Below are 14,769 nucleotides of genomic sequence, written 5' to 3'. Positions count from 1 at the left end.
GACTTCCTCCCTTCTGCCACGTGAGGGCACAGCGAGATGGTTTGTGAACCAGGAAGCATGCTCTCACCAGACATCCAATCTGCCAGCTCCTTGATCTTGGACTTGCCAACCTCTAGAACTGTGAGAAATAAATTTTTGCATTTATAAGCAGCCCAGCCTATGGTGTTCTGTTAAAGCAGCCCTAACAGACTAAGAGAGAAGGGAGAAAAGGAACTGAGTTCTCCCAGCTGCCAGCCTCTCAGGCTCCATCTCTCCTCCAATAAGCTGGGTCCAGATGCCTACCAGCCTGTGGTGTTTTCCCAGCTTCTAGGAAGCATTAAATGTGCAGAGTGTGGAATACCACCATGGGCTCTTCCTTGCTGGAGCCAGGGCTCTCTGTGGTGGCAGAATGGCCCTAGCCAGTGTAGTGCTGGTGCCCAGAAGACATTCCCATTTGAGTTGCATTCCCCACAAACCTTGAATTCTAGCTTTGCTGGCCTCTGAGGCTAAAATGTCCTCAATTAGCATTGTTCACTAAGTCCTGTTTATCTCCAGGGCTGCTACTTTTCTTCCTAACAGCTTTGTTGAGATACGATGCACATACCATACCATTCACAGCTGCCCCCATGCAGTTCAGTGGCTTTTAAGAGTTCAGACTTCAACCATCAGCATAATCAAGTTTAGAACATTTTTCTTACCCCCAAAAGAAATCTAGCACTCCTTAATCCTCATCCCAACCTCCCTAAATTCCTCATCCCTCTATAGATTTCTCCATTTTGGACATAACAAGTAAGTGGAATCATGAAGTCCCCAGGCTTCACCCTTTCTTTAATGTTCTTCCCTGGCTCCTCCCCTGTTCCCTGCCCTACCCTAAAGCCCCAGTCTCATACTGGTCTTTCCAGCATAAATCCTGGAAATTCTGTCAACCTGTGGTGTCTGCTGTCAGCCAAATGCCAAGAGCTTCAAGAGCATGTATAAATAAAGCCATGCCTTTCTTTTCATACTATTCTGAAACATGGCTAATAAAATCCTACTTCACCCAGAAACACCATTCCAAGAACAGATGTCCTCCAAGCTGTGACTTTCCTACCACTCAGGCCCTCTCCTAAATAGAGTGCAGAAGTGGCTCAAATGGGTGGGAGGACCCACAGTCAATATACGACCGAAGCCTGCAGTGGAGTAGCTGTGACTGATGTCCGGCCCAAGTCTGCATGCTTGCACCAGGCCAGCTTCCAACTTCCAAGTGGACTTGCCTGCTGTCTTGTTCCTAGTTTTTAAAAAAAAAAAAAAAAAAAAAAAGGCGGTAGGGATGATTAAATGGTGATGTAGACATTGTTCAATACAGTGCTTTCCAACTCAGCTTCCAAACCAGTTTTTCTTTTCTGCTTAGGAAGGACCTCAGGAAGGTGTCCAGGCTTTCAGGGAATTGTTAGTCACTTAAACATCCATTCAGCAGTTTGAGCTGGGATCTCTGCATGGCAGGCTATGATGGATTTTACTGATTTTCTGCTTATCTTTGAATATTAAATAAGGCATAAGGGAGAGGAAGATGTACTTACAATGCAGTGGAAAGTTTTAATCCTGTGTCCTTTAGCTTTGCAGTTGGTGTGCTCCCATCCCAAATACACAAGGGCAGTGCCAGGTGCCATTCTGCCCCAGCGTTTCCTGAAAAGACCTGTCAGTTAAGGGCCACAAGACACCGGCTGCTTCAGGCTGTGCAAGAAAGTAAGGGCCCAAGTATGCATGAGCTTGGATTAAAGCAGAGCTGGTATTCCAGCTCCAGCTGTGGGTCTCAAGCCAGGGAGCTGGGGAAAGAGATTTTTTTTTTTTTAAGTTACTTATTTACGGAGAACAGGGGAAGGGCAGAGAAAGGGAGAGAGAATTTTTTTTTGGGGGGGGGGGGGGTGGCGCAAGTGAGTGAGGGGCAGAGAGAGAAGCAGGGCTCACCTGAAGCAGGGCTCGTGCTCACCCGATGCAGGACTCGAACTCCTGAACCATAAGATCATGACGTGAGCGCAAATCAGATGCTTAACTCACTGAGCCACCCAGGCGCCCGAGAGGTTCTTTAAAAAGAGGCAACCCAAGGGCTGGTTAGCCCAAGGTTAACCCAAATCTGGAACCCTGGCTCTGCTGCTTGCCAGCCATGTGGCTTACCAAGTAATCCTCCTTAGGTCTCCGGCTGCAGGATGTGCAGCAGGGGCTCCTACCTCATAGAGGTCTTGTGAGGAGTGGCTGGAACGTGCATGTGAATCACTTGGGTGTGTCCTGCACACAGGAGCACTCAGTAGTACATGATAGTACTCAGTACACGGTAGTACTCAGTATGTGGTAGTACTTAGTACACAGGAGAAATCAGTACATGGTAGTACTCAGTACATGGTAGCCATCACACCATCCAGGTGTTGCTACCCCTACCCACTGCTGCCCTTGTGAGGAGTCCAGAGGCTCCCTTAGGTCTCATCGCCTCTTAGCAAGGAGCACTCTGACCTGATTTGGGTCAGAGCAGTTTAGGAACCTCACTGTTTATCTAGCTTCTCTTCTGTTGCTATGGCTTTCTCACTATAGTGTTTGCTTTTTCAGATTACAAAAGTAATATCCAATATTCTTTATTATGAGAGAATATAAAATAAAGCAACTGCCCCCAGCCCGTGGGTACAGGCTGCGAAGTTGGGGTGCCCACTCATGGCCTCCCACATCACTCCTAAATGGCTTCAAGGTCCATCTTCTTGCTTTTGGTCTCCCCTCCAGCTCTTCATGCCCTGCTGCCTCCCCCAGGTCCACATTCACATCCTGTCCATTTAGGTTGGTTAAGACAGGTGAGCCAGCCTTGTCTGTTAGAGGAACATGGAGTCCCCTCTCTCGTGACTTGAAGGATACCAAGAATTCTTGTTCAACATGCCCCCACTCCCGACACCCCAGTTCCTAGATTCCTTTCCTTGGAAGAGTAGTCCCTTAGGATGTTCACTGGATTCTTCCTTTCTGATTAGAGAGGAAGAAGATAGATACAATAGTGACCTGAGAAGAGGAGAGAGAGCAGAAAGGAATGAGGCACAGGTGGCTGGCCCCCTACTTTTGCCTGCACCCTGACATGGGTGTCCCACTAGTGGACTTTTGCTCAATGCCTCTCTCTTGGGACTCACACAGAATATGAAAACCAGCCCCTGGTTTTTAGCCAGACCATTCTGAAGCTTTAATAAGGGAAAGTTGAACTTGACAGCTAAGTCTGTAGGCTGCCTGGGGTAGTGAATATCTGGAAAGCAGACAGACCTGGGTTCAAATCTGGATTCCCTTCTCTCTCTCTTTTTTTAATGTTTATTTATTTGAGAGAGAGAGAGCACAAGAAGGGGAGAGGCAAGAGAGAGACACACAGAATGTGAAGCAGGCTCCAGGCTCTGAGCAGTCAGCCCAGAGCCTGATGCAGGGCTTGAACCCACAAACTGAGAGATCATGACCTGAGCTGAAGTCAGACGCTTAACTGACTGAGCCACCCTGGGGCCCCTGATCTGGATTCCCTTCCTGACTCTAGTGTGGTATTCAGCAAGCTACTTTATCTTTCTGGGCCTCAGGAAAATAGAGATAAGGCTCCCTTGGAGATGGCTGTGAGGATGAAATGGGCTGCTGTGCAAGGGCCTGACTCAGGCGAGCACAGGGCATGTTCCCAGGCTCTTCCAGAGGGCCGGAACTTCAGGGTCAGACTCAACCCCTCAGGCAAGGCCTGAGTGAGACCTCAGCCCTGCCCACTCTGAATATACTGCCCATTCATATGCCATTTCTCATTTTCACAAAGATGTTTTCATATATGTTCCAGTTGACCAAATGGGTAAGAGCTAGCTTGCCTATGAGAAATGTGTAAATATTTATAACATGCTTAGTCAAATTAATGATCTTATTTTACATCTAGATTTAGGAACAAATGAAAACATGATCTTATGTTTTTCTGTCGTTATTTTATATGTAAATTTTGTCCCCCATTATGATTATAAATATCTTGAGGAAAAGGACCATTTTTGCATATGCCACCTCATTTAATTATTACCACAGCTTTGTGAGATAATATTGCTCCTGTTGATGAAAACCTTCTGGGAGGTGAGGTAAGTGCCCACAGCCTCAGCTAGTAGAACAGAGAGCAAGCCGAGGGCCAGGCTGTTCCCATGCTCTGATTTTGCCTCTTTCACCCTCTGGGTCCAACCACTGTGTAGCCTTTGGAATGGCCAGAAGCATCATAGGGCAACAACACAGAGTGGCTATATCTATGCTAAAAAAAATCTATTATTTTTGTGCAGACTCAATGTTCTGTCTTAGACTTCACAGTCCCCTTTGTGTTTGTTTGTTTGTTTGTTTGTTTGTTTGTTAAAGGCCTTATTCTTCTCATTCATACATAATTCATGCCTTTGGCTGAGGGAAGAGTAATAGAGGAGGACAGAGTACTTAAACATAAGTTTCTCAATCTTTCTTTTGGCAAGTTATTCTTAGAAAGAAATGGGAGTGAAAGCCCCAAATGGCTGGGGAAATCTCTCTCAGGCCAAGCACACACCTGAGTTAGCTCTGCCTACAGAAAGCCTGGCTAGACACCCCCCAGGTCAAGGCCAAAACCACACTGCCTCCCTGAATAGCATGCCAACCGCCCAGAAGGAAATAGCCAAGGTGTACCCACGATGTTAACATAAGCCTATAAAATGATGACAAATGTCACAGTGACATTTAAGAATTTAGTAAGGAAACCAGGACAGGAAAGATCTTAAACAAACCACACAGGAAGCTTGTCACAAGTCTCAAGGCTTTTTTTTTTTTTTTTTTTTTTTTATTTTCAGAACAGAGGCTGGTTTTATTTTTAAAAAGAGAAAGGGGGAAAAAACGTGATAAATGCTAGTGAGCTGCCGCTTCCCTTCTTCCAGGCTCTAACTACCAGCCAGCTCTCCTCCACAAAGACACATACCACCAGAACCAGGGCACATTATAGCAGAACAGCCTTTACAGAGGGTCTGGTCCAACCCCCTTTTAAAACAGATACGGAGTCAGAGGCTCAGATCAAGAGCATGCCTTACTTGCACAAATGTTAGAGGCAGACAGTCTGAATTCTGAACCCAGAGTACTTTTCTGTGAACTGTACTGCCAGCACAAGCCTCAGGAGACAGTGTACCTTATCTTTATTTAGACCCACGGGAAATATCTCCAGTTTGACCCCCCACTAAAGATGCCCCTAGAAAGCAAGAAAAACGAAACTTTAGGGGTTTTTTCTTGTTGAGCGTGGGGCAAGGAAAGAAAGTAAAAGGACTCAAGAAAGAAACACCAGAAGGAAGGGGTTGACCCCTGAGCACAAAGTGCTTGCACCAGATGTTTGAAAGAGAATGTCCAGGGGTGAGTCGGGGGGGTGGTGGTGCAGCAGACAGAGCCTGAGCAGGCCTGGCCTCTGCCAAAATTGGCCCAGGTGCCATAAATCTCTTGTCATATCTCGGGAAGTGGTAGCTCATTGGAACCTATCACAGCCTCCCACAGAAAACTCAACAGCACTCAGATTTTACAGTCATTCAGCGGGAGACCATCATCCAAACAGGAGAGAGGGGTGGGGCAGGGGCCAGCCAGGGGCTGGCCATGGCTCAGACACAGAGCCCTTTCAGTCACTGAGATTAGGTAGCAGAGAGAGCAAAGCTGGAGAGAGGATATGGGGACCCAGGGAGCAGCCATGGGGGCCCACCAAGGGTCTGGGCCCAGAACTTCAAGCACAGGGAATTTAAAGGGAGAGGATTGGGGTAAGAGGGGGGAGGGGGAGAAGGCAGAAAAAAAAAAGATTAGTTGTAAAATCCAACTAGCTAATATTGGACCTGGTAGGGTGAGGAGCTGGGAACACAGATAATACATTGAGTGTAAACATTTTTCCTCCATCGTCCCCCACTGTGACAGTAGGGGAGGCTCAGAACTCTGCTCAAGCCATCAGCCTCTCTGTGTCTCTGTCTACATGGACAGATGTCTTCTGTCAACAAACTTCCAAGAAGTTGAGAGAGAAGGGCCCCATGTGAAAAACTGAGGCTCAGAAAGCAAGTGACATGTCACTCAAAGCTAGTGAGTGACAGAGTCAAAACTACAGTCCGTGACTTCTAGTCTTTTGTCCAGGGTTCATTAAACCACACAAGACTTCTCAAGCATAAGAAGTTGGGGAGGGTAAAACAAAAATTCTTATAGCACCACCCCATCTTATTTTGGGGTGGAAGAAAATGAGTATTTCCTGGCCTTGCTGCCAGCTGCCCTCCTGCACTCATAACTCCCCTAAAAACACTTATCCTGCCTCAAAGATTCCAAGAGTGAGATCCCACGTAGAGAGTATAAGTGGGCAACCCCTGGGTGTCCCTCGTCATCAACCTCAGCGAGAATGCTAGGGAGGAAGGCAGGGCGGAGGTAAGATTTGCCCAGCCACTCTATGCAGCCTGCCTTCTCCGTAGAAATTCTCTTAACCAGAGCCGAGGACAAAGGTCATCACCACACTTTCTGATACACACCAGGCTTCCTAGAGGAAGGACAGATGGGGAATTGGATTTCCTTGAGCCGATGGGAGCCCCAACTTCACATCTATCCAGGAACCCCACCAAAGCTTTTGTTCTGAGCCAAGATCTGACCCAGTCAGCAACAAACCTCAGGAAGGATAAGAGTTCCAGGTGCAAAGGGAAGGAGACAGGGAGGGCAAGCCAATGGCTGATACTCCACAGACCCTGTAATAAGACTGGCACCAAACCCCAGCTGGATCCAGTGGCCATGTTGAATGCAACTTCTGAGTATTTTGCCTTTATTTTTTGCAAGCAGCATCAGCACATGATGCTACAAAAGTTGAAAGCACGGAGGTAGAAATGCTCACTCACCCAAGAAAGGGTGTGGTTTGGTCCTTAGAGTAGGGACCCTCTCCTCCCCAAGCTGAGAAGAGAGGAGTAGAATTGAGGAAGGTCCTGGGTGAGCTTCTCCCTCGGAGGAGAGCAACTGGGCAACTCCCAGGAGCCCAGCTCTTTCTGGGAATTCAGGGCCACAAATTCAGGTAGCAATGAAGAGAGTGGTCATATGTGTGGTGGGGAGGGCAGGGCCTCCCAGATCTACTGATTGCAAGGGGTCACAGTGTGGACACAAGAAAACAACACTATACACACAGAGACAAACACAGACTTTGCATCTACTATCTGGGGGAAAAAAAATCCAATAGACACATTAGGGGAACAGTGGATTCCGGGTCAGCTTCAAGGCATGGGACAGTGACCACTAACCACAGCCTATAAGAAGCTGGCACTTCCAAGCAAGAGGGAAGGCTTAAGGCCCAGCACCCCTGCCTGGGCACCCCCTTTACTCCATGCTCCCCCACAATGGACAGGAATTAGGATGGCAGTGGGAAAAGCAAGAAGCAGAGGTATCCAGCCCCCTGGAGGCTAGATTAGAGTAGGATATGGAGAAGGGAGAATCGAGTAAGTAGACCTTCCTCCTTCATCATTAGCGGCTGGTCTCCCTCCAAGCAGTCTTGACTCACAGGGTGCAGAAGGACACACTGGCCCTTAGCCCTATTGACAGTTACCTTTTCCAAATGGAGCCTGATCAAATCTGGGTGAGAGAAGGTCAGAGGATAGGGGGCTGGGGTCTCTCAAGCCCAAAGTAAGCCCCTCTCCTTTATCCCTCCTCAATTCTGGGAGGCCACTGCCAGGGTATTGACATAGCCATGGGCTCCTCCCTCATTCTCCGAGATGCAGTGGCCCAGCTGAGAGACTCCCTGAGGTGGTGGTGGTGGTGGCGGCGGCGGTGGGGCAGAGGGCGGAGCGCCATAGCCCCCTCTCCCCCGACTGGGGGAGGCCCGACTCCCCCGGTCCCAACAGCCCTCTAAGGCTTCCAGGCCGCGGCAGCCTAGGAAGAAGAGGTTCTTGAGCATGAAGATGGAGAGGGGCTGCTGGTAGCTCACCACCAGGAGGCAGCGCAGCGCCAACAAGGGCACGTCCACCAGGCAGCCACCCAGCAGTCGCAGAAGGCGGCTACAGCTGCCCGGCCCTGAAGCCTGGCCCCAGGACGAAGCTGCCGCTGCGGCGTTGAGCTCGTAAAGCCAGAGCACCGGCGAGGAGAGGGTGAGGAAGTAGACGGCGATGAGCAGATAGCGCAGGTGCGCGGGTAGCGGCACGCGGCCTTCCAGCATCAGCTCCACCAAGGTGAAGCTGTCGAGCAGGTCCAGACACGTGCCCAGGAAGCAGCCGGCGGCTCGGTGCTGCTGGGGCTGCAAGAGTAGGGGTCCCGCCGAGCCAGGGGGGGCGCCAGCCTCGCTGATGGCCCGCACCAGGCTGTAGAGCAAGGGCACGGACAGCGCCATGGTGATGCGGAAGCCCGTGGTGCCGAAGGGGGCGCGCAGCTCTATGAGGTCCAGGATGGACGTGCCCAGGATGAGCACCACCTTGGGCGTGAAGGCGATGGAGTAGATGAGCCAGGCCAGGTAGGCAAAGGCGAACTCGCCCGCTGACCCGACAGCCCCCGGGCCGCCCCCCGGGCCACCGGCGCCCCCGCGGCCGCTGCGCGCCTTGGCCCCTGCCGCAGCCCCGGCGGAGGCTGCGGAGGAGGCGGGCAGGTGCAGGGGCGGCGCGGCGTGGTGGTGGTGCTGGTGGTGGTTGTGCGCGCCGCTCGCCATGCCGCCCCGACGGCCCCGGCTGTTCTTGGCGAAGAAAATGGCCCAGCCCACCACCACCACCAGGTCAGTGGCGATCCAGGAGCACCAGTACAGGTCGGTGACGGCGATGAGGTACAGGTCCAGCAGACCGCCCTGCGCCAGCAGCAGCACCACGGACAGCGCCTGGTAGCCCCAGCGGCACCCCGGGCTGGGGGCGCAGCCGCGGCGTCGACTCCTACGGCCCGACCGGGTCGGGCGACCGCAGCAGCAGCAACACGAGCAGCAGGAGGTGCCGCTGCCTGTGCCGGTGCCGCCCGCGCCCCCAGCCGAGCGGCCCCCGGGGCCCCCGACGGCCCCGGCCGCCGCGCCCCCGCCAAAGTCCGCGGCTGTCATGCTGCAGGAGGAGGTGGGCGTGGAGGTGGAGGAGGAGGTGGCGGCCGAGGAGGAGAAGGCGGCGGGCGCGGGGTCGGCGGCTGGGGCGCCCCCCTGAGCCGGGGGTCCCGGGAGCCCGGCGGCGGTGGCTGGCACCAGCGGCTTGCTGATGCTGATGCTCTCGTCGTCGTCCTCTCGCTCGGCGCCGGTGCTGCTGCTGGGGGAGCGGGAGCCGCCGCCGCCGCCCCCGCCGCGTCTGCCGCCGCCTCCCCCCCGGCTGGTGCTGGTGCTGGTGCTGCTGTCGCCCGAGCCTCTCCGGTCGCGGGAGGAACCCCCCCGGAGGAAAAGGGGCTGCAGCCGGGCGGCGGCGGGGGGCGGCGGGAAGGAGCCGGACGAGGACGAGACCGAGCGGGGGTTGCCGAGCGCTGGGTGCATTGTCCTCCAAGGGGTTCCGGGGGGCTGCCCAGCTGCTCCCTCCCCGCCAACCCTGGGCTGGCTAGGCGGCCGAGGGGAGCCGGGGCCAGCCGCCGCCTCCTCCGGAGCGGCTGGGACTCGTACCCGGGTCGGGCAGCAGCGAGATCCGGACTGGAGCCACCGGACTGGGCGAGCCAAGCCCCGGGTGGCTGGGAGCGGGGAAGGCGAGGAGCTGAACCCTCCGCGGTGACGACGGGCGCGGCGGGGGCGGGGGCGGGGGCGGGGAGCGAGCCCAGCCGGAGAGAAAAGGGAGGCTGGTGGCGGGGAAACCAGGAGTGGATTCAAGGGGGAGAGGAGGAGGAGAGACCAGAGAAGGAGAAAGCCTGGCTCGCTGGATCAGCAGGAAGAAAAGGGGGAAGGGGGTGCTGAGACACAAGAGTTGGGGTGGAGAGCGCTGTGGTGGGCCTAGAGGAAGAGAGGAGAGGAGGAGGGAGGGGCTGGGAACCGGGAAGGGGCGGGGGTGGGGGTGGGGGTGGGGGGATCCGGGGATCGGTGGTGGCGCTGGGAGGACTAACCCGAGCATAGGATTCCTAGGAAAGTCGTTCAGAGATCCCACTAGCTGAACTGCTGAAGCGTTAGCAACTGGATGGCCTTGGTCTCAGTGCAGACCATGCGCCTGAGCACCAGACACAGACGACAGGTTCAGGCCTCTCCTCCTGGTCAGCACACTTCTGCAGGCAGAAAGGCAGCTCTGGCCCCTTGGCTCTGTCCAGTGCCCGCTGGCTGGGGTATCCTGCCTCTCCTTCAGGCACTTAAAAACTAATGAAGGCGTCAGGCCATACAATTTAAAAGGATCAGCCCAGTCATGTATTTCTACATATTCATGTGCCCCCGCACTGAGTTCAGTGATAGACCCTCAGAGAGGTTCCAATTTCCAGTGAATGGATCAGTTCTTTGAATATAACTGCTGGGGGAGAGAGGGTAGGTAAAGGAATTACTTATGTGGCCCCAGCCAAGTGGGGCTTTTGGTATTCTCAGAGGTCTTTAAAGTGGTAATTGCAACTAATAAAGATGTACATAGCAGAGAGTAAAATAAAGGCATCTTTAGAGGTATGGGTACCTTGATAAAAAACAAAAGCTCAAAGACAGTGATGGGGAATGTTAACAACCAGCCACTGTGGAAAGAAGGCACAGTGGGCCTGCAGCTACCAGTTCAGAGCTCTTTCTGACTCAGCCCCTAGGATTTATTCCATGACTGGGGCTAGATATCCACCAGCAACTCAGGAAGGCAGCAGGTAGAGCTCTGGCTTTACAGATTTAGGGGAGAAGAAATGACTAGAGCATTTGGGGCTCAAAAAAATCCGAGGCTCATGTATAATGCAAACATCCCGGCAAGGCAGGAAGCTTGCCGGCCCCTTCCTCCTTCCCCACATACTTCAGGCTCCAAGTTCCCTGCCTTGATTTCATTGCCATTGGGGCTCCCTTCCTAGATGACACCCTGCAGTGCCAGGGAGGAGGAAACAGTAAAGCCCAGGCCTTGCCCCTAAATCTGCCTCTTGAATAAGGGTCAGTTTGAGCCAAACTTGTTTTCTCCAGTCTGTACAACTAAGCCATGGTAAATGTGGGATTTAGCACCACAGCCTTCACTTTTCCATCTGCCTCTGTCACACACAGCCTTTCAAAAGTTCTATGTCCAATCGTCATGCCAGACAGAACGTGAGCTCTGGGGTCAGTGGCCTCAGCTCTGCCACTTAGCTTGGTTATTTCCCCTCTCTGAGCCTCATGTTATCCAACTGTAAAAAGGGACCAATATCTACCTTAACAGGCTGTTATATTAAGAGAGGTCATGAATTCAAAGGTTTTAGCCTAGTGCCTGGCACAGAGTATGTACTCAGCTAAAGGCAGCTGGTGTATCATAATTCCTCTTAGCTCTTGTCTTAACGTCCCAAGGAACATTTACTCATGGTACAGGCCACTAATGATGGTTTTCTGGGCTGGATTCCTGAGGCCACAACCAGAGTTCTATCCCCCACAGCTTTGCACTTTGGGAAGTGCCAGGGAGCAAAGCCACTCTCATTAGGACAGTGGTTCTTGGAGCTGGTCTTCACAGACTTCAGTGTGAGAGATTCCACTATGGCAGCTGGTGCCAAGGCCCCTCCACATGGGGCAGGGTGGGGAAGAAACAGCGGATGCAGCCTGCACTCAGGTGTGAGCATCACAGCAGACCCAGCAGGCATCAGGATTGAGACAGTCCAGGTTAAGAAGCAGAATGGGGAGCAGCCAAGTGCTAACGGGAGTGATTACAGCCAATCTCCCAGCTCTCCCCCAGGGAAAACACCAGCCAACAACTAACCTGAAAGCTGACCCAAGCCTTCTGCTCAAGCTAATGAAGAGAAGGTGAAGGAACAAAAGCAGCTGATGAAGGCAAAGAACTGGGCTCCTGAGGGAACACTCAAAGATCTGCTCCCACTCCCCACACCTGCCGGCTACCCTGACCCACTCACCACTCACGGTACTCCCCTCCTGCTCTCACCTGGCAGGCCCAGCCCCTCCTCCCACAGGTGCCTCCAGGACAGGTTCCCTCCCCAGCCACTTGAATTGTAACAGCCCTTTGAAGTTATCCTTTGTATTTCTGGGAAATATACTGTCAATCAGATTAACTTTCTTGTTTTGATTTTTTTTAAGTTTATTTATTTTTGAGAGACAGAGAGGACACAGGGGAGGGGCAGAGAGAGAGAGAGAGAGAGAGAGAGAGAGAGAGAGAATCCCAAGCAGGCTCCACACTGTCAGTGCAGACCCCAATGCGGGGCTTGATCCCACAAATTGTGGGCTGAAATCAAGAGTCTGACACATAACAACTCAGCCACCCAGGTGCCCCCAGATTAGATTAACTTTCTGTACAAGATCTTTTAGCCCAATTTTTTCAGATCTGAGGCCCTGAATAAAAGACCACATATAATAAGGATAAGAAATCCGAGTACATGAAAGAATAAGCTGGTGGCCTAGGTATTGGAAGGATCTCCTCTTTGCACTGGGTTTTTTCTAATCTTCTGTGTACACACACACACACACACACACACACACACACAGCCTTTGCTTCAGCCTGGAAAGGGCTTGACAAAGACATGACAAGAAGAAGGAAGACAAAAAGACTTCCTCATATGTAAAGTGAGAGCAAATATCCTACAAGGATGTAGCAAAGGGAAGATACAGATGCCAAGGACCTCATAAACCATGAGGATCTATGCTAGATATCTTACATACCAAACCTGGAAACTGAGAGACAGAGAGGTAAAACAACTTACTCCAAGTCACACAGCAGTTAAGGGCAGAGTTAGGGTTAGATCTAGACTTCTCTTAGCCCAGTGCTCTCACCGCGTACCACTCTCCAGGATGGCAGCACTCATGGGCATCCTGGGGGACAGGGACAAACTAAGCAGGTTTCAAACCAAAATATACTTACCTAAGGACCTGCTAAACACTAGGCACTGGGTAAGGTTCATTTGGGGACCTAATATTCTTGTCCTCCTGGAACAGCAGTAGACAGACTAGGAGTAAGGGAAAGATATCCCTGCCAGCTCAGCAGCATAGGAAGGTTCAGTGAGGCAGGGCCAGCCCCTCCAAATACTGAACCAAGACCCCACTCACTCCTGATCCATTCTCAGTTCACTATCACTGCCCTCTCTCACCTTCATAGCGAGAATAAAGAACAGGTCCAAAGAGAACTGTCAGAGGGGTGTGTAGAACCTCACAGGTACTTGTGAAAAGACACAAGCAGGGATCTCTGGTTCTCAACTACACAGTCACCATACTGACTATCAGAAAATGAAAGGGAAGCTAGCAGGGAACTGGGACTGAGACAGGATGAGTCTGTGAAGCTGCGTGCGGCTTATTAGGAACTTGGAGCCTCAAAACTGCTTTTAGAGCTCTCTGAAGATGGACACTCCCCCTGCCCCAGTTCCCCAGTTCAGAGCTCCTCCAATACCTGGAGCAAGGCTGTGCCTTGAGCTGTCCCACAGATGTCACACAGACATGCCATTACCCTCTTGGGGAAAGGAGGCAACTCCATGTATCAGTCCCCGGGCTAGGTGTCGGGATTCTAGACACTAAAACAAGGCAAGTCCTTTCCTAGGAACCCACACTGGGAGGGAGACACAATAAAATATTATGAATGTTATGACCAAATGTTATATAGGGTCCAGAAGAGGTATGAAATAGGAGTCGGTAAAGCATTCAAGGAGGATGGGGTATGAAAGCTGTTGTAAAACATGAGATGTTGGTTAGCAGATAGCAGATAGGGCTGGATAGGGAGAGCATCCCAGGTAGAAGGAGCAAGATCAACAAAGTACCAAAGGTATGAAATAGCAGGACACTTTTAAGGAATTACAAGTATGGGACACTGCTTGAATATGAGGTGCAAGAAGATGCAATACGAGATAAGGCTGAGGAAACAGGTAGGACCTCATATGCCAGCCCATATGCAGAATGGGCTGCATTCTGAGAGAACAGGGAACTCTTTTTTTTTTTAAGATGTGATTTATTTTTTATTTTTAGAGAGAGAGAAAGAGGGCAGGGAGAGGGGCAAAGGGATTGAGAGAGAGAGAGAGAGAGAGAGAGAGAGAGAGAGAGAGAATCCCAAGAAGGCTCCATGCTCAGCACGGAGGTGGACATGGAGCTCCATTCCACAACCCCGAAATCAAGAGTGGGACCCTCAACCAACACTCAACCCAGGCACCCTCAGAATAGGGAACTCTTGAGAGCAGAGATGTAACAAGAACAGATCTGCATTTTGGAAAAGTTATTTTGCAGTAAAGATGATGGATTTGGAGGGGAGAGAAAGTGAAAGCAGAGACTATGTTCTACTTCTGGCAATACTGTGAACTAAGTAATATAAAACCTCTCCAGCTAGCAAAAAAATACAAGATAAAATTGAATGTCCTTTTAAATGCCCAGTTAAGAGAGTAAGATAAATTCTTGGGGCCATAAATAAAGAGGAAACTAAAAACCAAAATGATAAGTGAAGTAAATGATGCTTTGAGTGCCTTCACATACGTAGTCTCTTAGATAAGCGATGTTATCTAATATGGTAGGGACTAGCCACAAACAGCAATCTAGGTTTAAATTTATTTCAATTGCCATTAATTGAAATAAATTAAAACCTAAAATTCAATTCTTCAGTCTCACCAGCAACATTTCAAGTGCTCAAAAGCCCCATGTGATTAGTGGCTACCATATGGGACAGCAGATACAAAACAATTCCATCACTGTGGCACGTTCTATTGGACCACACAGATGGGAACTTGGATTTAATAGCCAAACAGACAGGAGACCTGGCATTCAACCCCAATGAGGCAAGAAGGCAAAGCTGAGCTTCCTACATAAAACCAGAA

The 14,769-nt window shown here is 51.3% G+C and overlaps 1 protein-coding gene across 1 annotated transcript; it reads right to left on the bottom strand.

The window, feature by feature from the left end:
• Nucleotides 1–4,793: 4,793 nt before the first annotated feature.
• Nucleotides 4,794–9,593, bottom strand: TMEM121B (transmembrane protein 121B). Its single transcript, XM_042945415.1, has one exon. The coding sequence runs from the start codon at nucleotides 9,398–9,400 to the stop codon at nucleotides 7,628–7,630; it is 1,773 nt and encodes a 590-aa protein (XP_042801349.1). The 5' UTR covers nucleotides 9,401–9,593; the 3' UTR covers nucleotides 4,794–7,627.
• Nucleotides 9,594–14,769: the final 5,176 nt, after the last annotated feature.

Source organism: Panthera leo, chromosome B4 (genome assembly GCF_018350215.1).
Source record: "Panthera leo isolate Ple1 chromosome B4, P.leo_Ple1_pat1.1, whole genome shotgun sequence".
Classification (NCBI taxonomy): domain Eukaryota; kingdom Metazoa; phylum Chordata; class Mammalia; order Carnivora; family Felidae; genus Panthera; species Panthera leo.
This window is presented reverse-complemented; position numbering and strand designations above follow the sequence as displayed.

Excerpts from the sequence above, each read along its gene's own strand:
- TMEM121B (XM_042945415.1), bottom strand. The coding sequence starts at position 9,400 with ATGCACCCAGCGCTCGGCAACCCCCGCTCGGTCTCGTCCTCGTCCGGC.